The 18,526-nt window shown below is 30.9% G+C and overlaps 1 protein-coding gene across 1 annotated transcript in view; it reads right to left on the minus strand.

The window, feature by feature from the left end:
- Nucleotides 1–14,048: 14,048 nt before the first annotated feature.
- Nucleotides 14,049–18,526, minus strand: part of LOC125071485 — a 122,324-nt gene continuing 117,846 nt past the window's right edge. Inside the window, exon 3 of the mRNA XM_047681749.1 lies at nucleotides 14,049–15,289. Coding sequence (XP_047537705.1) covers nucleotides 15,140–15,289 — 150 coding nt within the window. The 3' untranslated portion in view covers nucleotides 14,049–15,139. The remainder of the gene's footprint in view (nucleotides 15,290–18,526) is intronic.

Genomic DNA, 18,526 nt, shown 5'->3' on the forward strand with positions numbered 1-18,526 from the left:
CTTGGTGGTAGGGCTTTGTGCAAACCCGCCTGGGTAGGTACCACCCACTCATCAGATATTCTACCGCCAAATAACAGTACTCTGTATTTTTGTGTTCCGGTTAGAAGGGTGAGTGAGCCAGTGTAATCACAGGCACAAGGGACATAACATCTTAGTTCCCAAGGTTGGTGGCGCATATAGGTGATGTAAGGAATGGTTAATATTTCTTACAGCGCCTTTGTCTATGGGCGGTGGTGACAACTTACCATCAGGTGGCCCATATGCTAGTCCGCCAAATAATGCCAAAAAAAAAATAGCTTGAAAAATAAGAAGCAAATAAATATAACTAAAGGAAGTCATTCGAGAATAAATGCGTCAATATACTTAATTATGCTTTTAATTATCATAAAATGTAAGAAACAAATCTAGTAAGGAATTCACTGTTTGGTTAAAGCCTCTTTTCTGTTTGAGAAGTAGATTTAGAACTAATTCTACTCTATTCCAATTTTGATTTGTGACAGATGCTTTTCCGATACATGGAGATTTCCTCACGACGCGACGTCTTTTCACGGTACTTTCCATAGTTTGAATTCACCGTCTATGGTCAAAAACCACGTGTTCTAAATAAATAGGTTAAATTGTAGTAGAATAAATTGCAATCCTTCACCTCAACAGAAGAGGTAGCTTTAGTCGAGTAGTAGGATATTTATAAGGCGTTACAGTTGTTGGTGCTGTGTCTACTAATGCCGTTGAACCTTTGAAATCGATTATAATTAACTTGAGCAGAAGCATATGATTCTATCGAAAATGTATGTATCTTTTCTTTTTTTTTTATTGAACAGGGCACTGATTTTTTGCCAATGTCACGTGCGATGGAGAAGACACGAAATAGGTTGATTGGTACAGCCGACATTACAGGCTTGAATTTTGAAAGAAGTTTAATGTTATCATATTTATAATATATAATTAAAATAGTTGTCACAGATGGCTTTCGTTTGAGAGGTTTGTCATGAGGTTTTTGGTAGGTATCAAAAAGTTTTAGATAGACTATCTGTTAACGTTTAACAGCTAAACCTCCAATCCGAATTTGATTAAATTTTGTAAATGTTAATTATTAGTAAACCAAACAGTAGTAATGGTAAATCAAGCAAACTTGAAACCGAAGGAAGTCCTTCCTTCTATAGACTTTTTTTACCTCACCTGTAACGACACGCGATCAGAGTCGGATTTAAAGGACTGGAGGCCCAGAGGCACAAAGGAGTGGAGCCCCTAGATCAACAGAGGCGTAGAGACATTAATAATTATATTATTAATTAATTAGAATATTTTAATTTAAATCAGTACGTTATAATTTATTTACTTGTATCGGTAACTTTTTAAACAGTAATTAGAAACATTATTATAAAACTTGACTATATATTTAATAGGTATTTGTAAACACGTCGGAATCTCTGTTGTGAAGGGGGCAGTGGCTCAGGTTGCCCTCTCCTAAATCCGTCCCTGCACGCGGGCGAAGATGCAGCTTAAACTAGTCTTACGTTAAGCAGTATAAGTTATGATATTTTTCAATTAATTAAATAAAATATAGGTACCCGTTATCTTAATTCCACTCCACAGAACACTTCAGTCCAGACGGTATTGACAACTTTATCGTTAATCACATTAAGCGTTTGCTATACATTGAAATATTGCTATACATTTTCCATAACATAGTCTAGTGTAAGGTAATGCTGTTTTAAGACTAAGCATCCATTGTCTTCGTAAGGTTATTTTTCATGTACGTATGGTACGAATCAAGGAGTTAGGTATCCAAGATGACCGAGTCCATTCATTTATCACTCAGCTCTTTTTGTCCCGTACCATTCAATACTTTTTGTGGGAAGATTAAATTTCGCGAGCACCCGAACCATTAATCAGTCGCCATAATAAAAAGAACCTTCACCCCTCCCTGATTACAAGACGTTGGAGGTTGGAAAGAGGATATCAGTTTAATTTGATGGGTCGACATATTCTGGTCATGCCTGTCCCTATCTTGTCACCATTTTTTTTGTTCTTAACACGTCTGGTCGATGTTACACTGATTATGATTTCTGTGGTACAAAATTAATAAGGGGATTGCTATTTCATGATGTCTCTCAAATTTCTTTTTTTATGGATAACCATCGGACCCTCAAGCCGGCCCATAAAATATTAGTCCGCAACGAATGAACTTTTTTCGTTTAATATTACAATTTAAATATTCGTTTAAATTTACGCAGATTTCCAAGAATCAATTCAATATATTTTAATCCCGATTAAACAATTAATAAATTTAAATAATAAATAAAAAAGAAAAAAGTAAGTTAGAAATGAGAAACTGAAAAACGCACTCATTCAATATAGTTTTCAACAAAACAATCCAACTCTGTATTATCGTAATTTTAAATAATAAAAGAATTTAACAACTTCAGTGATCATCCCCTGTTTATTCAAGCGCATATCCATTGTCATCAACACCCTATATAATGTCAACTTAACTAGCAACGCCTTCAAACATTTACAATACAAGAAATTAGGATTCGAAATCACCTACTATGTTCTAAAACAACAAGTAATCATACTATTGTGTAATGCAAACCTATCCTTGGTTTCATTCAAAGGACGAAATTACCCTATTCACCTGTTACTTTCAAAAATACCTTATTGTCAAAAGAATAAGATTCATTATTAAATAAACCAATCGTAATAAAAAAACTTGTAGCCCATGTTCGACTGAATTCAAAATTCAAACGTTTGAAATAATGACCGTTAATACGTTCAATTTAAACAGACACATGTGTTGAGTTGTTGGAAACGTAGAAGGGAGTCAAGTAATGTTGGTTCTTACTTCCAACATGGCGTCTTCTGTGGTAGACGCGTGTATGCCACGTGTCGCTTGTGAAAATCAAAAGCGTTGGTTTGGAAATGAATTCCTAAATATGGTCATTAGGATATGATTACGTTTAGTTTTTGTCCATTGTTTGTTCCGATTGGATTTGTAATAGATAGGGGTATGACTAGGAAAAAAATTAAATTACGTTTTTAAACTTATTATGAATAAAATTTAATGTAAAAAAACGTATATTTAAATGACCACCACCAAAATTTTTGACAAAGTCCACAAAGCTGGGGAGCTGAGATGTTGCGTCCCCTGTGCCTGTAGATATACTGGTCATGTTGACCTGTATACCGTATACCTTCAAATCGGAATATAACAATACTAAACATTGCTGCTTGGCTGTAGAATATAATATTATGATTAGTGGATGGTAGGTACGCAGACTTGCACAAAGCTCTGCCAACAAGCAAAACCATTATACAACATAATAGTTTTTACGATATTTATGCAAAATAAAAATAAAAGTCGTATATTTTTTATTACTATTTATACGGCTATTGTATTTTCGTTGTCTAGATCGTGAAATGAGTTAGTTTTGTCAGTTTCATATATGTTAGTCAAAGGCGATTTTTAACTGTATTTCAAATTGTTTACGTAATTTTTTGGGATCCAAAAGTCCTGTCCTCCCTTATTTTATTTTATAATAAATATAAAATTCTTATCGAATAATTCACTTCCCACAGTCAATGACTATCAAAAAACGTGTAGAAAATCACCGTAGTCGAGACACGTGGCTAATAATTAGCCTTTTTGTGTTAAACGCGCGTTAAAGGGACGCACCTTTATTGGTTCACTTGGAATTATCACGGGTTATTAATATTAAAATATTAATAAAAAATCTTTGTATTTGTTAATAGGATTTTAATGGATTTCAGAGATGGGTTTAGTGAATTATGAGCAGTTTATTGACAGTCAATTGGTTAGAACGCGTGCATCTGATGATAATCCGATGATCGCGGGTTCAAACCAAGGCAAGCACCACTGAAATTTCATATGATTAATGCGTGTTATAATTCATCTAGAGCTCGTCAGTGAAATAAAACATCGCGAGGAGACCTGTGTGTGCCTTATTTCAATGAAATCCTGTCACACGTGACGTGCATCAACTGGCAATGGAGCAACGGCCATTGGAATAGTGCAGTTAAACATTTTCTGGGTGTTTCTTTACTATTTTATTAAGTAGATATTGTTAGGTTTGTAACATGTAATGGCTAAAACTTATTAGATACAGTACCATAAAATCTTAAAAAAAATTAACTATGAAATATAGTTATATATGTACATATATGTAAATAAAAATAAACGACTATTACTATATACAGTCACAAGCCTATATTTTACATAGTACAAAAAACAATCAAATAGCTTAGATTTTTAAAACTACGCAAAATATTTAATACCATGTAATCATCAAGAAGAAAATTTATATCTATAACACAAGCATATTAAGGTAAAGAAAAGCCGAGAATTTGGACTTTTCAAGCCGGAAGATATAAAATATTTTTTCTTTTAGAGAAAAATCCACATAGTTAAACTTTGGTTCAATCTATATTGTAATGTTCACGACTGTACAGTACAGTGAGTATTCCAGTAGGGCTATTGTGTGAATATACTCGCAACTCGCTGCAATACACTATCATGAAATGTGATATTGACTATACTAATTATACTATGTAAAGGATACGTGCAAAGTTGACTAGCAGTATGCCCTTGCTAGTCAGCTTTCAACATTTCACGAGGGAGATGAGAAGTGAATTGTTGCAGAATAGCGCTGCTGTGTAATTAAATAATATAACTATCTATTCTAATTTTTATAAATGCGAAAGTACTCTGTCTGTCTGTCAGCCAAACCACTAAACTCAATTTGATGAAATTTGTTTTGAAGCAAGCTTGAACCCTAATAAAGGCTAATGTTTTATACCTACTTGCTACCGAGACAATGCAAGATGACCAAAATTCGTTTATAATATAGTAAACTCTTCTCCGTAACCTGCTGCATCGTCTGGTATAAGTTTTATCCAAGTAGTTTTTCGGTCATTAGTAAGTATAAATTACAAATATTATCGGTATTGTAAAACGTGCCCCCACGAGAAATTTGCATCGATATTGAATGGCCAGCGCTTACTGTACTACAATAAAGGGATGCGTTTTCGTTTCATAGAATAGAGAACTATAGAGACATCATATTTAATGTAATTTTTGCTCGACAGTCAAAGGAGGTTTATATTTGCAAATTCAGCAAATGAAAAAGAAATAAAAAATTAAAGATAGATACACCAAAGGCACGGATAACATGTTTGTGGAGAGTAAAATATACCAATAATATTTAATAAAGACAAAAACTTAAATTTTCTTAAGGTATAGGACGAGCAAATTGGTCAACTTATGGTAAGCGGTCTCCACCGCCCATAGACAATGGCGTACTAAGAAATATTAACCATTCCTTACATCGCCAATGCGCCACCAACCTTGGGAACTAAGATGTTATGCAACTTGTGCCTGTAGTTAAACTGGCTCAGACATCCTTCAAACTGAGAAACAACGTTAGTAAGTATTGTTATTTAACAGTAGAATATGTTCCGAGGGAATGGTTAATATTTCTTACAATTCCAATAGTTATAATCTTATGTTAAAACGTAACATATAATACCACTGAAATGAGACTAGAGTCCTGACTCTAACGCAGGTTTTTGTATTTAAATTACCCAGGTAGTAGCAGTATCTGCTCATCCTCCTGCCCTTATCCCAATTTTACTTGGGGTCGGCGCAGCATGTCCTCTTCTTCCAAACTTCTCTGTCGCACGTCTTCTCACAAGTAACATTCTTTCTAACCATATCGTCTTTCACACAATCCAGCCATCGTTTCTTTGGTCGTCCCCTACCTCTATATCCATCCACATCCATTCTCAAAATCTTTCTCACAACATGGTCCTCATTCCTCCGTATAATGCCCATACCATGACAGCCGAGTACCAGTATCTGCTATGATTACCAAATTGAAATTTAATTGTACCATCTACTAGTTTAATCTTTGGTATTACACGAATATTATTAAGGCTTCCCATTTGAGGCAGAGTAGCGTGCTTAAGTGATATTAGAAGCGAATGTACGCACGTCATGATTGATTTCGGCAATTTCGATTCAGGCGTTGACGTGACGAATTAGTGTTAGGTAATGCATTAGGGCTAGCTTCAGCACTGTAGGTATAGACCGTGTAAAGTTACATCGTGGATTGTGTTCAGATAAATTGACTTTAACAAGGGAACTCTATGTTTGGTTTGGATTAAACGAACAATTATTTGTTTTTATTATTTTTTGGGGTAGTTTATATGCTTTTGTGGTAGAGCTTCGTGCTAGCTCGTCTGGGTCGTTACCACACACTCATCTGATATTCTACCGCCAAACAGCAGTACTCAGTATTGTTTTGTTGTGCTGTTAGGAATTGCTAATATTTCTTACTGCGTCATTTTCTAAGAGCGGTGGTGACCACATACCATCAGGTGGCCTATTTTCTAAGCTGCCAAAATCGTAAAAAATAACCACTAAAAGAATTACACTTGAAATTCTTTAAAAAATATAATAATAATAATAAATAAATATATAACATGAATAATTTATCTTTGTGTATATTCAACTAATACTTTGTCCATAAATTCCTAAAATTTAAATTTTGTCTACATTATTTCTTCTAGTGATGGAACTTTGTGTGCCCCTCTGAGTTGATACTCATTCATTATGATTTATTCTACTGCCAAGCAACCCATGGATTGCGTCTGGTCTTTGAAAGACGAGTAAGTTAGTTTAATTAATGACACAAGGGATATAACAACTTAGACCTCATATTTCGTGGTGCATTGGCAATATATTTCTTGCGATGCCAGTGTGCTTAAGGTGATAATTATCATAAAATATTTATCGGTGTATCAGTTGCATAAATAGGCAATAAGCTAGTTCTTATTCTTAATAATTAAGATTCAAAATTAACGGCGATCCGTCGATCGAAAAGTATACAATCACTCTCGTTTAAAATAAACTAAATTTGCGTCTCGGGACGCTCGACAGAAATGATAACTTAAACTAATCTAAGTTAAACTATTTAATAATTAAATTGTTTAACTTGAGATAGCTTAGTTTATTACTTATTTTTTTTTTGTAAATTAATATGATAATGTAAGAAAAGGTTATGTTATTTATAAAGTCTTTTATTGATTATAAAATATATGTAATTCTTATTTACAATTCTTGAATGTGTACATTAGAACTTTGTGTATGTACTTTATAAGTATCATTATCGATTGCCTCCGCCTGCTGTGTATTCAATAGAAAGGAAAGCCAGACAAACGCGGCGTAACGCGTTACGTAACGCACTTCGTTTAACCTTCCATAGAATTTATCACTTCAAAAATTGTCTCGATCGAATATAGCGCCAAAGACTCGCCGTCATATTAAAAAAAAACAAAAAATATTGAAAATAACTTTAAACATTTCTGCGTAACGAAAATATCACGTAGGTATTATTCCTATAAGATTTATATTATAAGAACAAATATCCTATCAAAACATGGAGTGAGTCATGAAACTACGAAATTATGACATTGCGATTCAATATAGTGAAACACGTTGCGTCAGTGAATCAAAACCTCCGGAGCATTTGAAAATATTTTTTCTTTTCATATACGAAATTACTTGGTGTTATGGCTATGTGCAGGCCTGTCTGGGTAAGTAACGTTCTCTTATTATTTATTCTACCGGCAAACAGTAATAGTTAGTATTGTTGTCTGTCTGTAACTACAGACACAAGGTATATAACATCTTAGTTCCCAACGTTGGTGGTGCATTGGCGATGTAAGGAATATTTAGAGACGGTGGCCTATTTACTCGTCGGCTTATCTTTGTCATAAAAAATCAATACCAATAGTTATTGACAATATTGACCACTTTTGTACAGGTGGCCTATTTGCCAGTCCGCCTACCAATACAATAAAATATATATATATCTAAGCCTTCAACTCAAAAGAGAGTAAGGCTTAGGTCCAGTGATTAGAAGATATATAAAGTCTATAGGCAAACATAATGTTTTTTTTTTTTATATTCAAAACACGTGACAAACCTTCTAAGCTCTTTATTCCATCGATTAAGTCATACATTGTTATTTTAGACTGAACCCACCCCACCCGACGCACCCCAAATGAAAAAAGCAATATGTAACAAATTTGTTTTTCAATTTCGTACCAATTTTACATACAGCAACACCGCACGACCAAATAAAACCTTGTATTGTGGTTTTATTTGTTATTTTTCTTTTTAAACGCGTATAAAATGTTATGGAAAGGGGATTTCTTTCGTACGTTGAATATTGACGCAAAAAATCGTCACAGTGTAGTCTAGCCTTTGTTTTATTCGACTTTTGATATACTTGAAATATTGGTATCGGTTTTGAAAAACGAATTATTGGTTACCGTTGGGAGTTTCGGCATTGCTATAACAAAGGAGATTGTTGATGCAGAGTTAAGAATCATCAGACGTCACTTAAGATAATGATTAGTCAAAAGTCTTAATTATTTAATGCAAATAACAATTTTCTTGTTATAGGTCTTCATGCACCCGTCTTAATAGGTACGTCTGAACCATCTGAAAATTTTAAATAAAACTCATTTTTTTCTTCGAAACTAATAAGTTTCTTATAAAAAAAAATGTTTAAATAAAAAACAAACTGTGGTTCCCCTTAAAAAAGTTTATGAATAAATAATGTAACCCTTTATCTTGAAAATTATAAATTAAAATCTTTCGAATTGAATCATGAAATAGATTTATAATATCTAGAATAATCACACTATATGTTGAGTGAGTGAGCCAGTGACCTTTACACTGGCTCACTCACTCATATGCATAGCATGAAAGCCCTTAGTACACAACTTGAACTCTCGCGTCGTGATGTAATACCGGTCGACCAGATCATGTGAGTTAGGGAACGGAGTGTACTTGTGTATTTTCTTTTACTCCATTAAAGGCTAGTCGTAGTAAATCCAGAGATTAATAGATATATATCTCGGACTTCTGATTCAATTGTAATCACGTATCAACAAAAATATGAATCATTTCTACTTGAAGTTCTATTCCTTCCTTTAAACTAATAGCGTTAATGCAATTAAATATTATATAATTAAGATTATTTTTCACTGCTTTTACAAACTTTAGGTGAACCAATGCTAATAAGAACAACCTGATTGTAATATTCAATATTATCAAGTATAGTTAGTATCTATTTACCTAAAATATCGTTATAAATCTTGAAGAAAGGGGTGATGGCGGATGGGGGTTGGAGATGGACTCGTTCCAAAAACATATTGCGAACTAAACCTTTACGTTAAGCAAAATATATTGGCAACTGTCAATGTGTACACGGAACATTGTTTATTTAATTTTGGCATAATATCAAATCTGTTTCTGCTAACCGTACCACATATAAATAATATTTTTTTGAATAATTTAATAAAATGTATTGGATGAGAATAAAGCAAATTTTTCAAATATTACGATTTCGAAATGCAAAAATCAGTAGAGCATTTAACATTTAAGGACTCTCAGGTGATGGAAGTAGTTCAGGTGCGTGAACAGCGGCTTTTCATGCTTTCCGAGGCTGTTTACCAACTTCCAAACTGAGAATTCACATCACTAGAAAACCCATTATATATTCATTCGCTTCTCAGCTTGGACCTAGGATTTATCAAGACTTAAAATAAATCTTCATTTCACTGTACGAGGTAATGTGAAAGTTAAAAGTTTAGTATTCTAGATTGTATCGTCCTCAAAAGTGAAGTCCTCAGAATTTCATGTAAAGTTAAATAACACTGATTACTTATAGTCTTATTAACTTAACTTTGTAACTTTTTTTGTTTAAATTTGTGTTTAAATAAAATATTAGAAGTTAAGCGTCCTATCAGTCTATCTATCAGACAAAGATAGATAGTTAATTTTGAAGCGTAATCCATCACCACATGCATATAAGCCAGCTAGTGGTAAATAATTAGTTCTGTCAGAAAATCTTCAGACACAGTCCTTAACTCACAATGTAAACATAACCGCAGACTGCCCATTAAGTGTAGATAAACTTTGTGTAACAAAATAAAAAATAGAACAGTATTCCATTTTTAAATTAAATTTGGTTTTTTTTTAATTGATCAACTATGATGTACGAATGTTTACCCAAGTATACTTCTCACATTTTAAATCAATCCCGAATGTCGTCACTATCCCGATTTGAAAGGAATTCTTTAACCCCGTCCCTTTATTAATCGCCGTAGAGAATGCAACGGTATTGAAATCACACATGATCGATGAACACCCTGTCTATATGCAAATCATTCGTTCCCATACAATTTGAATTTCGAATGTAAATTTTTTGTACCTAATAACTTGCAATATTGTATGCAAAAAAGTGTGGTTATACCATTTTGGTTGTCGGCTGTCCAATTTTTACGCTTGTATTGGATTGTCAAATGTCAATCATATTCGATGCTATTGTTTGCTGATGAGGAAATTATTATGACAAATTGAATTAGTGCTTTTTTTATCCTTAATAGTTTAATGTTAATATTTGCTTTGAGTTATTCTTTATAAATACCTGAATCGATGAATGTGAGGTATGAGAATGAATATGAGAATCAAAGGATCGCATATAAATATTTCTATATTATATTCTAAATAGTACACAATATCATATTTGACACAAACAATCAACTTTATTTCACAGTTTCAGGCTATCTTTGACCTTGACTTTCAACAAGAAATTAAAAATCATATATAAGATTTCATCAGCGCAATCAAAATAATCTAACTTCATTGTTCGTATTCTTCTACACTAAGTTCTCAACAATCATAAAACTATCAAAGTAAAGTTACACTGAAATAGGATGAAATTACTTACCGCGTTAGTAAAACTTTTCTGGCCGTAATGTCTTCCATTACATAGAAGATTTAACTTCAATAGTTACTCACGAGAGTTTCAAACTTTGTATGAGTTTAATACATTTTAAAAATGGCGTCGTGAATAAAGAATATTTATTTAAGTATATACCTATATAAAGTTAATTTAAATAAAGAAAGAGTTTCACTTGACTGAGACTTTCTCTCGTCCTTCTCGTACGAAAAGGAACGCTTTTTTTGTCTTTGGTTGCTGATAAGTGATCACACTACTCATTGACATTGCGCTGTAAAACATTAATCATTCCTTATATCATCAATGGGCTACCAACCACGAGAGGTCAGATATTAGATTAACTCACTTACCCTTCAAAGTGGAACAATACAAAAAGTATTACCTACTGTTTGGGGGTACAATTTTTGAGAAGTGAGTGATACCTAACCGGAAGGGCTTGGACGAAGCCCCACCACCACGTTTATGAAATTTATGTAATATGGGGTTTTATACTATTTGCGTGACACCTTCAGCTACGGTTTGTTGATTGTTGGTTGTGCCAGAAATTTTCAAGCAACTGCTAACAACAAAATTTCGAAGCCTTCGAACGACCCGTCAATCATCTATTTTTTATTAATAAAATTATTGTTGTATCGAGAATTTATCTGGAATCGCATAGATTTTTGTGAATTGTTAATTAATTATATAAGTTTCGTAGTACGCTATAAATTTAGGTTAAAAATTATTTATTATGATTCAATTATAATTGCAAATTAGGTTCTAAATAACCTTATGATTTATAAATAATACATGGAAAAATATAATAAAACGCACTTTTATTTATAAAATTATAATTATTTTTAAATAAAGAATATAAAACAGACATAATAATCAAATTGGCAGTAGAACTCGAAATAATATTAATCTAATCGAATACACAAAATATAATAATCGATTGGTACAAAATAATAATCAAAAATATGAACTAATTTATACATTTTCACTATAAACTAAATCAAACTAAATTTACAAGCCGTTCTGTAACTATTCTAAGCGATACACAACATTTTATAAAATACTACAAATTCATTTACGAAACAAGAAATCAACTAAATCATCAACTATATTTGAAAATAGAATAATAGCAATTTTTGAGCGTATTATTTATGCAATTTAGTTGAATATTAAGTAGTCGTAAATTTATTCAATAAACCAAATAAATTGAAATCATTAATATGTAAAAAAAGTGTTATAATTTAAAATGATCGTCATTTTCAATTAACGATGAGGTAACTTCACTTTTTTTATCAATCGGTTATTTTTATTACTTTTATTTATATAATCCATTTCTTTTAAATTATATATTATTACCAAAGTTATTTTATTGTAATTTTTAATTATATCCAGATGTGAAAATATACATTTTTATTTGGACGTATTACTTTGAATCTTGTTTCAAAATAGTTTTATTTATTCTTGTATTGGAATTTATGTAAAACAGTTAGATCTCTTATTTTAAATCATCATAATTTTCTTAAGTAATAAAGAAATGGAATATATAAGCTATAAAATATTATGTTTCGTTGTCATATATATCGTTTTAGTACCGTAGACGGCATTACACGAAGCGGGTGTATTTAAATTAACAGAGATACTTGGTAATGAGATTATTCTTACAAACTATGAGTAATTACAACAATATTGCTTAGTTTTCAATTATTAGGAATTACATTTACGGTAAATAGTTCAGCGAAGCATAGATTTTTTTTTTCAATTGAATAATTTGGAGAATATGCAAATTAATTAAATAAATGTTCATTTATTTTTTTTAATATACGTAAATGTTTTCATTTTATGTAAATATTTATTTTTATGAAATGTAATCGTATTTTTAATAAATAATAAAATGTGATAAGCACATGTGCTATTTGTTTTCGCGAGTTATGTGACGTAAATCGTCCAAAACTCGTACGTAACGATACTTATTAACATAAATAAAGATTTATATAGAGCCGATGTTTGGCATTCAGCTTTCATTACAAATAATTTTAATTAAAATATAGATTATTACAATTTAATTAGAATTTGCATGTTCTCCCAATAACCCGTTACATGAAGCATTATTATGGAAAATTTAGACTTTTTCTACAATCCTTATAAAAAAGCGTAAGCATACCAATTTATAAATTTATATACAAAACTCCTTTTGTGCTTATTTTAAATCCATTACACTGAACACTAGTAAATATAAACAATAAGATAGATAAAAGATACTTTGGCTTAAGATTTTAAAGAAAGATAATTTAGAAAAGGTTATATTGTCTAGTGTTCAATTAACAAACCAAGCACACGAGAGGTTTTAAGAGATCATTAGGAAAACTTCTTTTTTTTTCATCTATTTAATTGTCTCCTTAAATAAATACATATCACATTTGAACACATCCTTCTGTCTATTTTGTTTTACCTTAAAATAAAAATTAAATAAAATCTAATTTAATATCAAATTAATGTTTGTTCCCAAATGTATTTGATCCCATTTCATTAAAAGAAATTGCTTTTATATCCGTTTCGTTTATTAATAAATATTTATTTTGTTATTGAAATTATTACATGTTATTTTATTTATTGAATTTAAATCGCATATATTTACTATTTTATTTTATTCCATTAAAAACATTTATGTTATTTATCTCGTGAAAATCTTGTTGTGTCTTTTTATGTAAAATAAATTTAACTAATATCAAAACGAAAACCTTTTTTTATCTTCTATTTGTTTATTTAAATTTACATTTTTTATATTGGAATTAAATGTTTTATTGGCTTGGTAAAATAAGTTTATTTCAACCACGACTAAGGACATTTCAAAACAAAAATTAACATATATAACTATATATTATATTATGTGTGTTATGTATTACTGAGTATATCTTACTAATAAAAACATGATTTAATATCGAGTTGAAATTATTTTCAAACTCATAAAAATCAAGTCGCTAGCTTTAACTATTTTTATACAATTATATCAAAATAACTTACAATACAAAGGCATTTTCATTTATATACCTGCCCATAAAATATAAATCTATTTTCGAAAATCAAAAATTTTTTATTCATTAATTTCATTTTAGAAAATATAAATGAAAACATTTAAATAAAAATCTAAAATGATTTTTATTTAATACGAAAATTAGAATCGTATCATACAAATACAATTAAATTTATAATTTTGTCGTTATTATATTTCGATTATAAAATACATAATATACATGTTTAATTTAATATATATTTTCGTATAAAACGTCAATGTATGTTATCTTAAAGCAAACTTATATTTGTTATTTAATTAGACCAATATTGACAAAAATAATTTACTATTAAGCCTTCATCAAAATCGGTTTATCATATAAGCTAAAATATTATAAAAATAAACATTTTATTACAAATATAATGAGATCAAACGATGACAATTTTAGGCTGCTCTCTTTGGAACAATTTATTGTGAAATAGACTCTTTACAGATAGATTGAAAGTCTATTTTCGCTCTAACTTCTGGTCCGTATTCATTTTTTTTGTTTACGTTTTAACCTCTGTATAATATTTCGTGTAAACGATTTAAGCTACAAACAACTACTTTAATTTAACAAGATACTAAAATGGTATTTTTCAATAATATATGTACATTCAGAGCGGACTGTCAATTGACTTCTTTTTTCGATTTAATGACGTACATCTAAAGATCTAAAAATTGATTAATATAATTTTGTGCGCAGATTATTTCAGTTCATTTATTTTATTTATGTACACAGTTTATATAACTTTTTATCGATTACAATTATATTATAAGTATCAAAGGCATGTTACATAATTACGGCACGTAATTAAATTAAAACTGTAATGTTACATTTTCATTTTCGAAAATCAAATAAAACATTTCGTTTTCATATTTTTATAAAATAATAAATGTGAAATTCATCAACATTTAATTCAACGATTTTATAATTTCCATAATCAGTCTACAAAACTGTGAAGGTAAATTTATATACACGCGTAACTTTACAATAATGTGTACAGCATAATCTTAAATACACTAAATATATTGCTATTACATATCAAAAACTACAATTAAAACTAATTGTGTAAAATCATTTTCATTTTGAAAAGAAATTGAATTCCGTTTTCGATCAGATAAAAGATTTTCATTTTTAAAATAGAAAAATAAAATTTAAAAAATGGCGTATTTTAGAATATATCTCATAACAAAATGTATCAAAATACTCTGGCACGAGTTCTTGTTTTAACAAACCAAGCGTTTTTTTTTTAATTTTTCATCGCTTGTTACTGAAGAGCTTCCAGCCAAGCATGAATAAGACAGCCGTGCAAATTGAACCTGACAACTTGTCAGGTAGAATTGAAAATATTGAACTCTCCGATGATGAAGTCTCCTTTTCGGTCAACCTTGGTGTGGCAGCATCAGTCTGTAACAGGGAGAAAATCTTCTATAATACAATACAAAAATTACACATTTTATACATTTCTTTAATAATTTTTTATATTCTGGGTACATAACCTCTCCCAAATACGTTATCAAGGTTAGTGGGGCATGGGTTATGTACTCCATAACCCATGCTTGCTAATTAATACTTCTTAAAGTACCAATTCGACGACCTCCGTGTTCGAGTAGTGTACACACTGGTTCTCATGGGTACGCCACTCCGAGGTCTCGGGTTCGATTCCCGGCTGAGTCGATGTAGAAAAAGTTCATTAGTTTTCTATGTTGTCTTGGGTCTGAGTGTTTGTGGTACCGTCGTTACTTCTGATTTTCCATAACACAAGTGCTTTAGCTACTTACATCAGGATCAGAGTAATGTATGTGATGCTATCCAATATTTATAAAAAAGTACCAATGTCAATAGGCAGTGGTGACCAGGCATACGTTATTATAGGCTATCCGATGTTAAGTAGTCCCTTCCCCATAGACACTGCAGATATATTAACCACAAAGACTTAACTTATAATCACTATAATTACGAATGTATGTGATATAACTCTACCCCAATCAATTAGGAAACGTTTACTTGAAATGCCTACTAAGCCGATACGCACAGAACTTTAAACGATACAATGCTTTTCGGTTATTGTTATATAATTAGATCGATTTATGGTTCACTCGCTTTTAATTTAGATAATAATTGGCGTGACAAGAATTGTTGAACATATTGCGTAAATAGTTATCCGTTCCGGCTTCAAAGAAAGTAAAATATATAAAAAAGCGAAATACCACCAACTGACGAAATATATAACACCTACAAACTTAAAATTTAGCAAGTAGGTTCCTCATAGGGTGTAGACATATGCTAAGAACGGATTTTACGAAACTTTGTGTTTTATAAATTTCGCGCGAGTAAAGCCGCAGGTTCAGCTAGTATGATATAAAATATAATCAACACTGTATATGGGAATAATATAGGTTTACAAATTAAAATAAGTAAAATAATTGCATCATTGGTTCCGGATATTACTGCCTACGTTTTGTATGTTAAAATATATTTACCTCTTCTAGATAATTATGTTAGTGTAGTTTATTTTATATAATGGATATTCCTGAATTATTTTGAACAATTTTTCAATTGATCAATTTTACGTTCAAGTATTAACGTGTATATATTTATGGCTGGTCCACCCATCCAGATTACGTATTGAAATTAATCTCTCACAGATTGGGTTGTCTGGTAGAGGTGGATAATAGTAAAAGATTGCCCGATACATCACAGGTATTGTTTTTCAGTTCTATGCATTTTTTAATTAAAGTTTATTATGTAAAATAAAATCAACAATAGATGGATTAGCTTGGCATGGATTTGCGAGTACGATAAATCTCTAACATTTAAACATATACTTTAACAACTGAGCCAGATGGTAGAAAATCTTCGCTTATCTTAAAACAGTTCAGAAGCGAATGCTAATTCAAGCTATAAAGTAAAACAAAATAAACGAATGCAAATAATATAATTGCAACGCAACTCGCTATAAGAACAATAAACTTAGCGAGTCCATAAAGTTTGTGAACACTGAAAGCTATAAGAGAAATTCTAACTAAAATGCTTTACTTGGAAGCACTTTTTATAGATATTAATAAAACAATGCCCTCATAAAGTATACTACGTGAGTTTCAGCACGACTTTTTACAATCGACGACATAGGAACGATTCAGAACTGTCACCATTAAAAAAATACATTAAATGTAACAAATAACAGGAGCGGTCAGTTCTATAATTTCACAAGTTTCGATTATATTAAGAAAAATTGCAAAGAAATTTATTAATCATTATATCAAAGTAATTTTAATTAAATCATTTACATATAAAAATAAAACTTTTTATTTTATATTATTATATATAATACTTTCATGTATAACATTATTGTAATTTGAACCATTTATTATTTTAATTATAATTTCATTAATAAATCGTAAATCATTAAATACATAAATAATTATAATACCATTATGTTTTATAGTAAATGTTAGATTATGTAATGTATGAATCATAATTGTATGCAGTGTAAACATTTATATTTAATATATAACATATACAATATAAATAAAATAAATACAAACAAAATACGGAATACAAAAATCCTTTAAGCGACGTAACGACACGTAAACGACATAAAATCGTATCGTGTAAAGACAAAGTAATTCAAGTGAGTGATATCCTCTTCCATTTTATTGTAAAGATAATTTGAATTGTATTTTTATTATGGGGGAAATAACACGTGTTATAAATTTGCGAGATTCGATATTCTACTGACACATACGAGTACGACTCTCTTTTCTATCGAAAAATTCTCAGTAACAGCCCGGACTCTTAAAGTTGGAAGTGTGTACATTTCCGTGCCTCGGTAAACACGTCCCATCGGATTATGAGGTAATAGAGAGTGCACTGGTGTTGCACAGACTTGTGCAATATATTATGTTCTATGTAATTGGCTGGTTTTATATGAAATTCACAGCCGTGGTCGAATTTGAAATATTTATAAGCCCACTTAATAATCGTGACGTAATCATTTCAAAAGGTACGATCGAATAATATCATTTCGATATACGACATTGGTGGTAGGGCTTTGTGCATGCCCGTCTGGGTAGGTACTACCCACTCATCAGATATTCTACCGCCAAATAGCAGTACTCAGTATTGTTGTGTTCTGGTTTGAGGGTGGATGAGCCAGTGTACTACAGGCACAAGGGACGTAACATCTTAGTTGCCAAGATTGGTGGCGCGATGGTGGAACATTGGTGATGTAAGGATTGGTTAATATTTCTTACAACGCCATTGTCTATGGGCGGTGGTGACCACTTACCATCAGGTGGCCCACTTGCTCGTCCGCCTACGGTAATCATAAAAAAAAATTAAAAAATGTAATAGTTATAACATTTTAAAAGATACACACATGAAAATAGCATATCAAACTAAATCGTTTTTCAAACTTACATTTCGTGAGTGAGATACGAAGTGAGTTCTTACCGAATAACACTGCTTTTACAATGTCACACGCAAAACATAGATATTAGTTTATTTTCCTAAACATAAAACTTTAATTCCAACAATATTTTGACTTTATGAGACGGGAAATCAAACACGACCTGAACAGGTTCGGTAATTTGTCCTTTCGTGCACGAGAGTTTACAGCGAATTTCAAAACTTCAGACTAAT

This window comes from Vanessa atalanta, chromosome 19 (genome assembly GCF_905147765.1).
Source record: "Vanessa atalanta chromosome 19, ilVanAtal1.2, whole genome shotgun sequence".
In the NCBI taxonomy this organism is placed as follows: Eukaryota; Metazoa; Arthropoda; class Insecta; order Lepidoptera; family Nymphalidae; genus Vanessa; species Vanessa atalanta.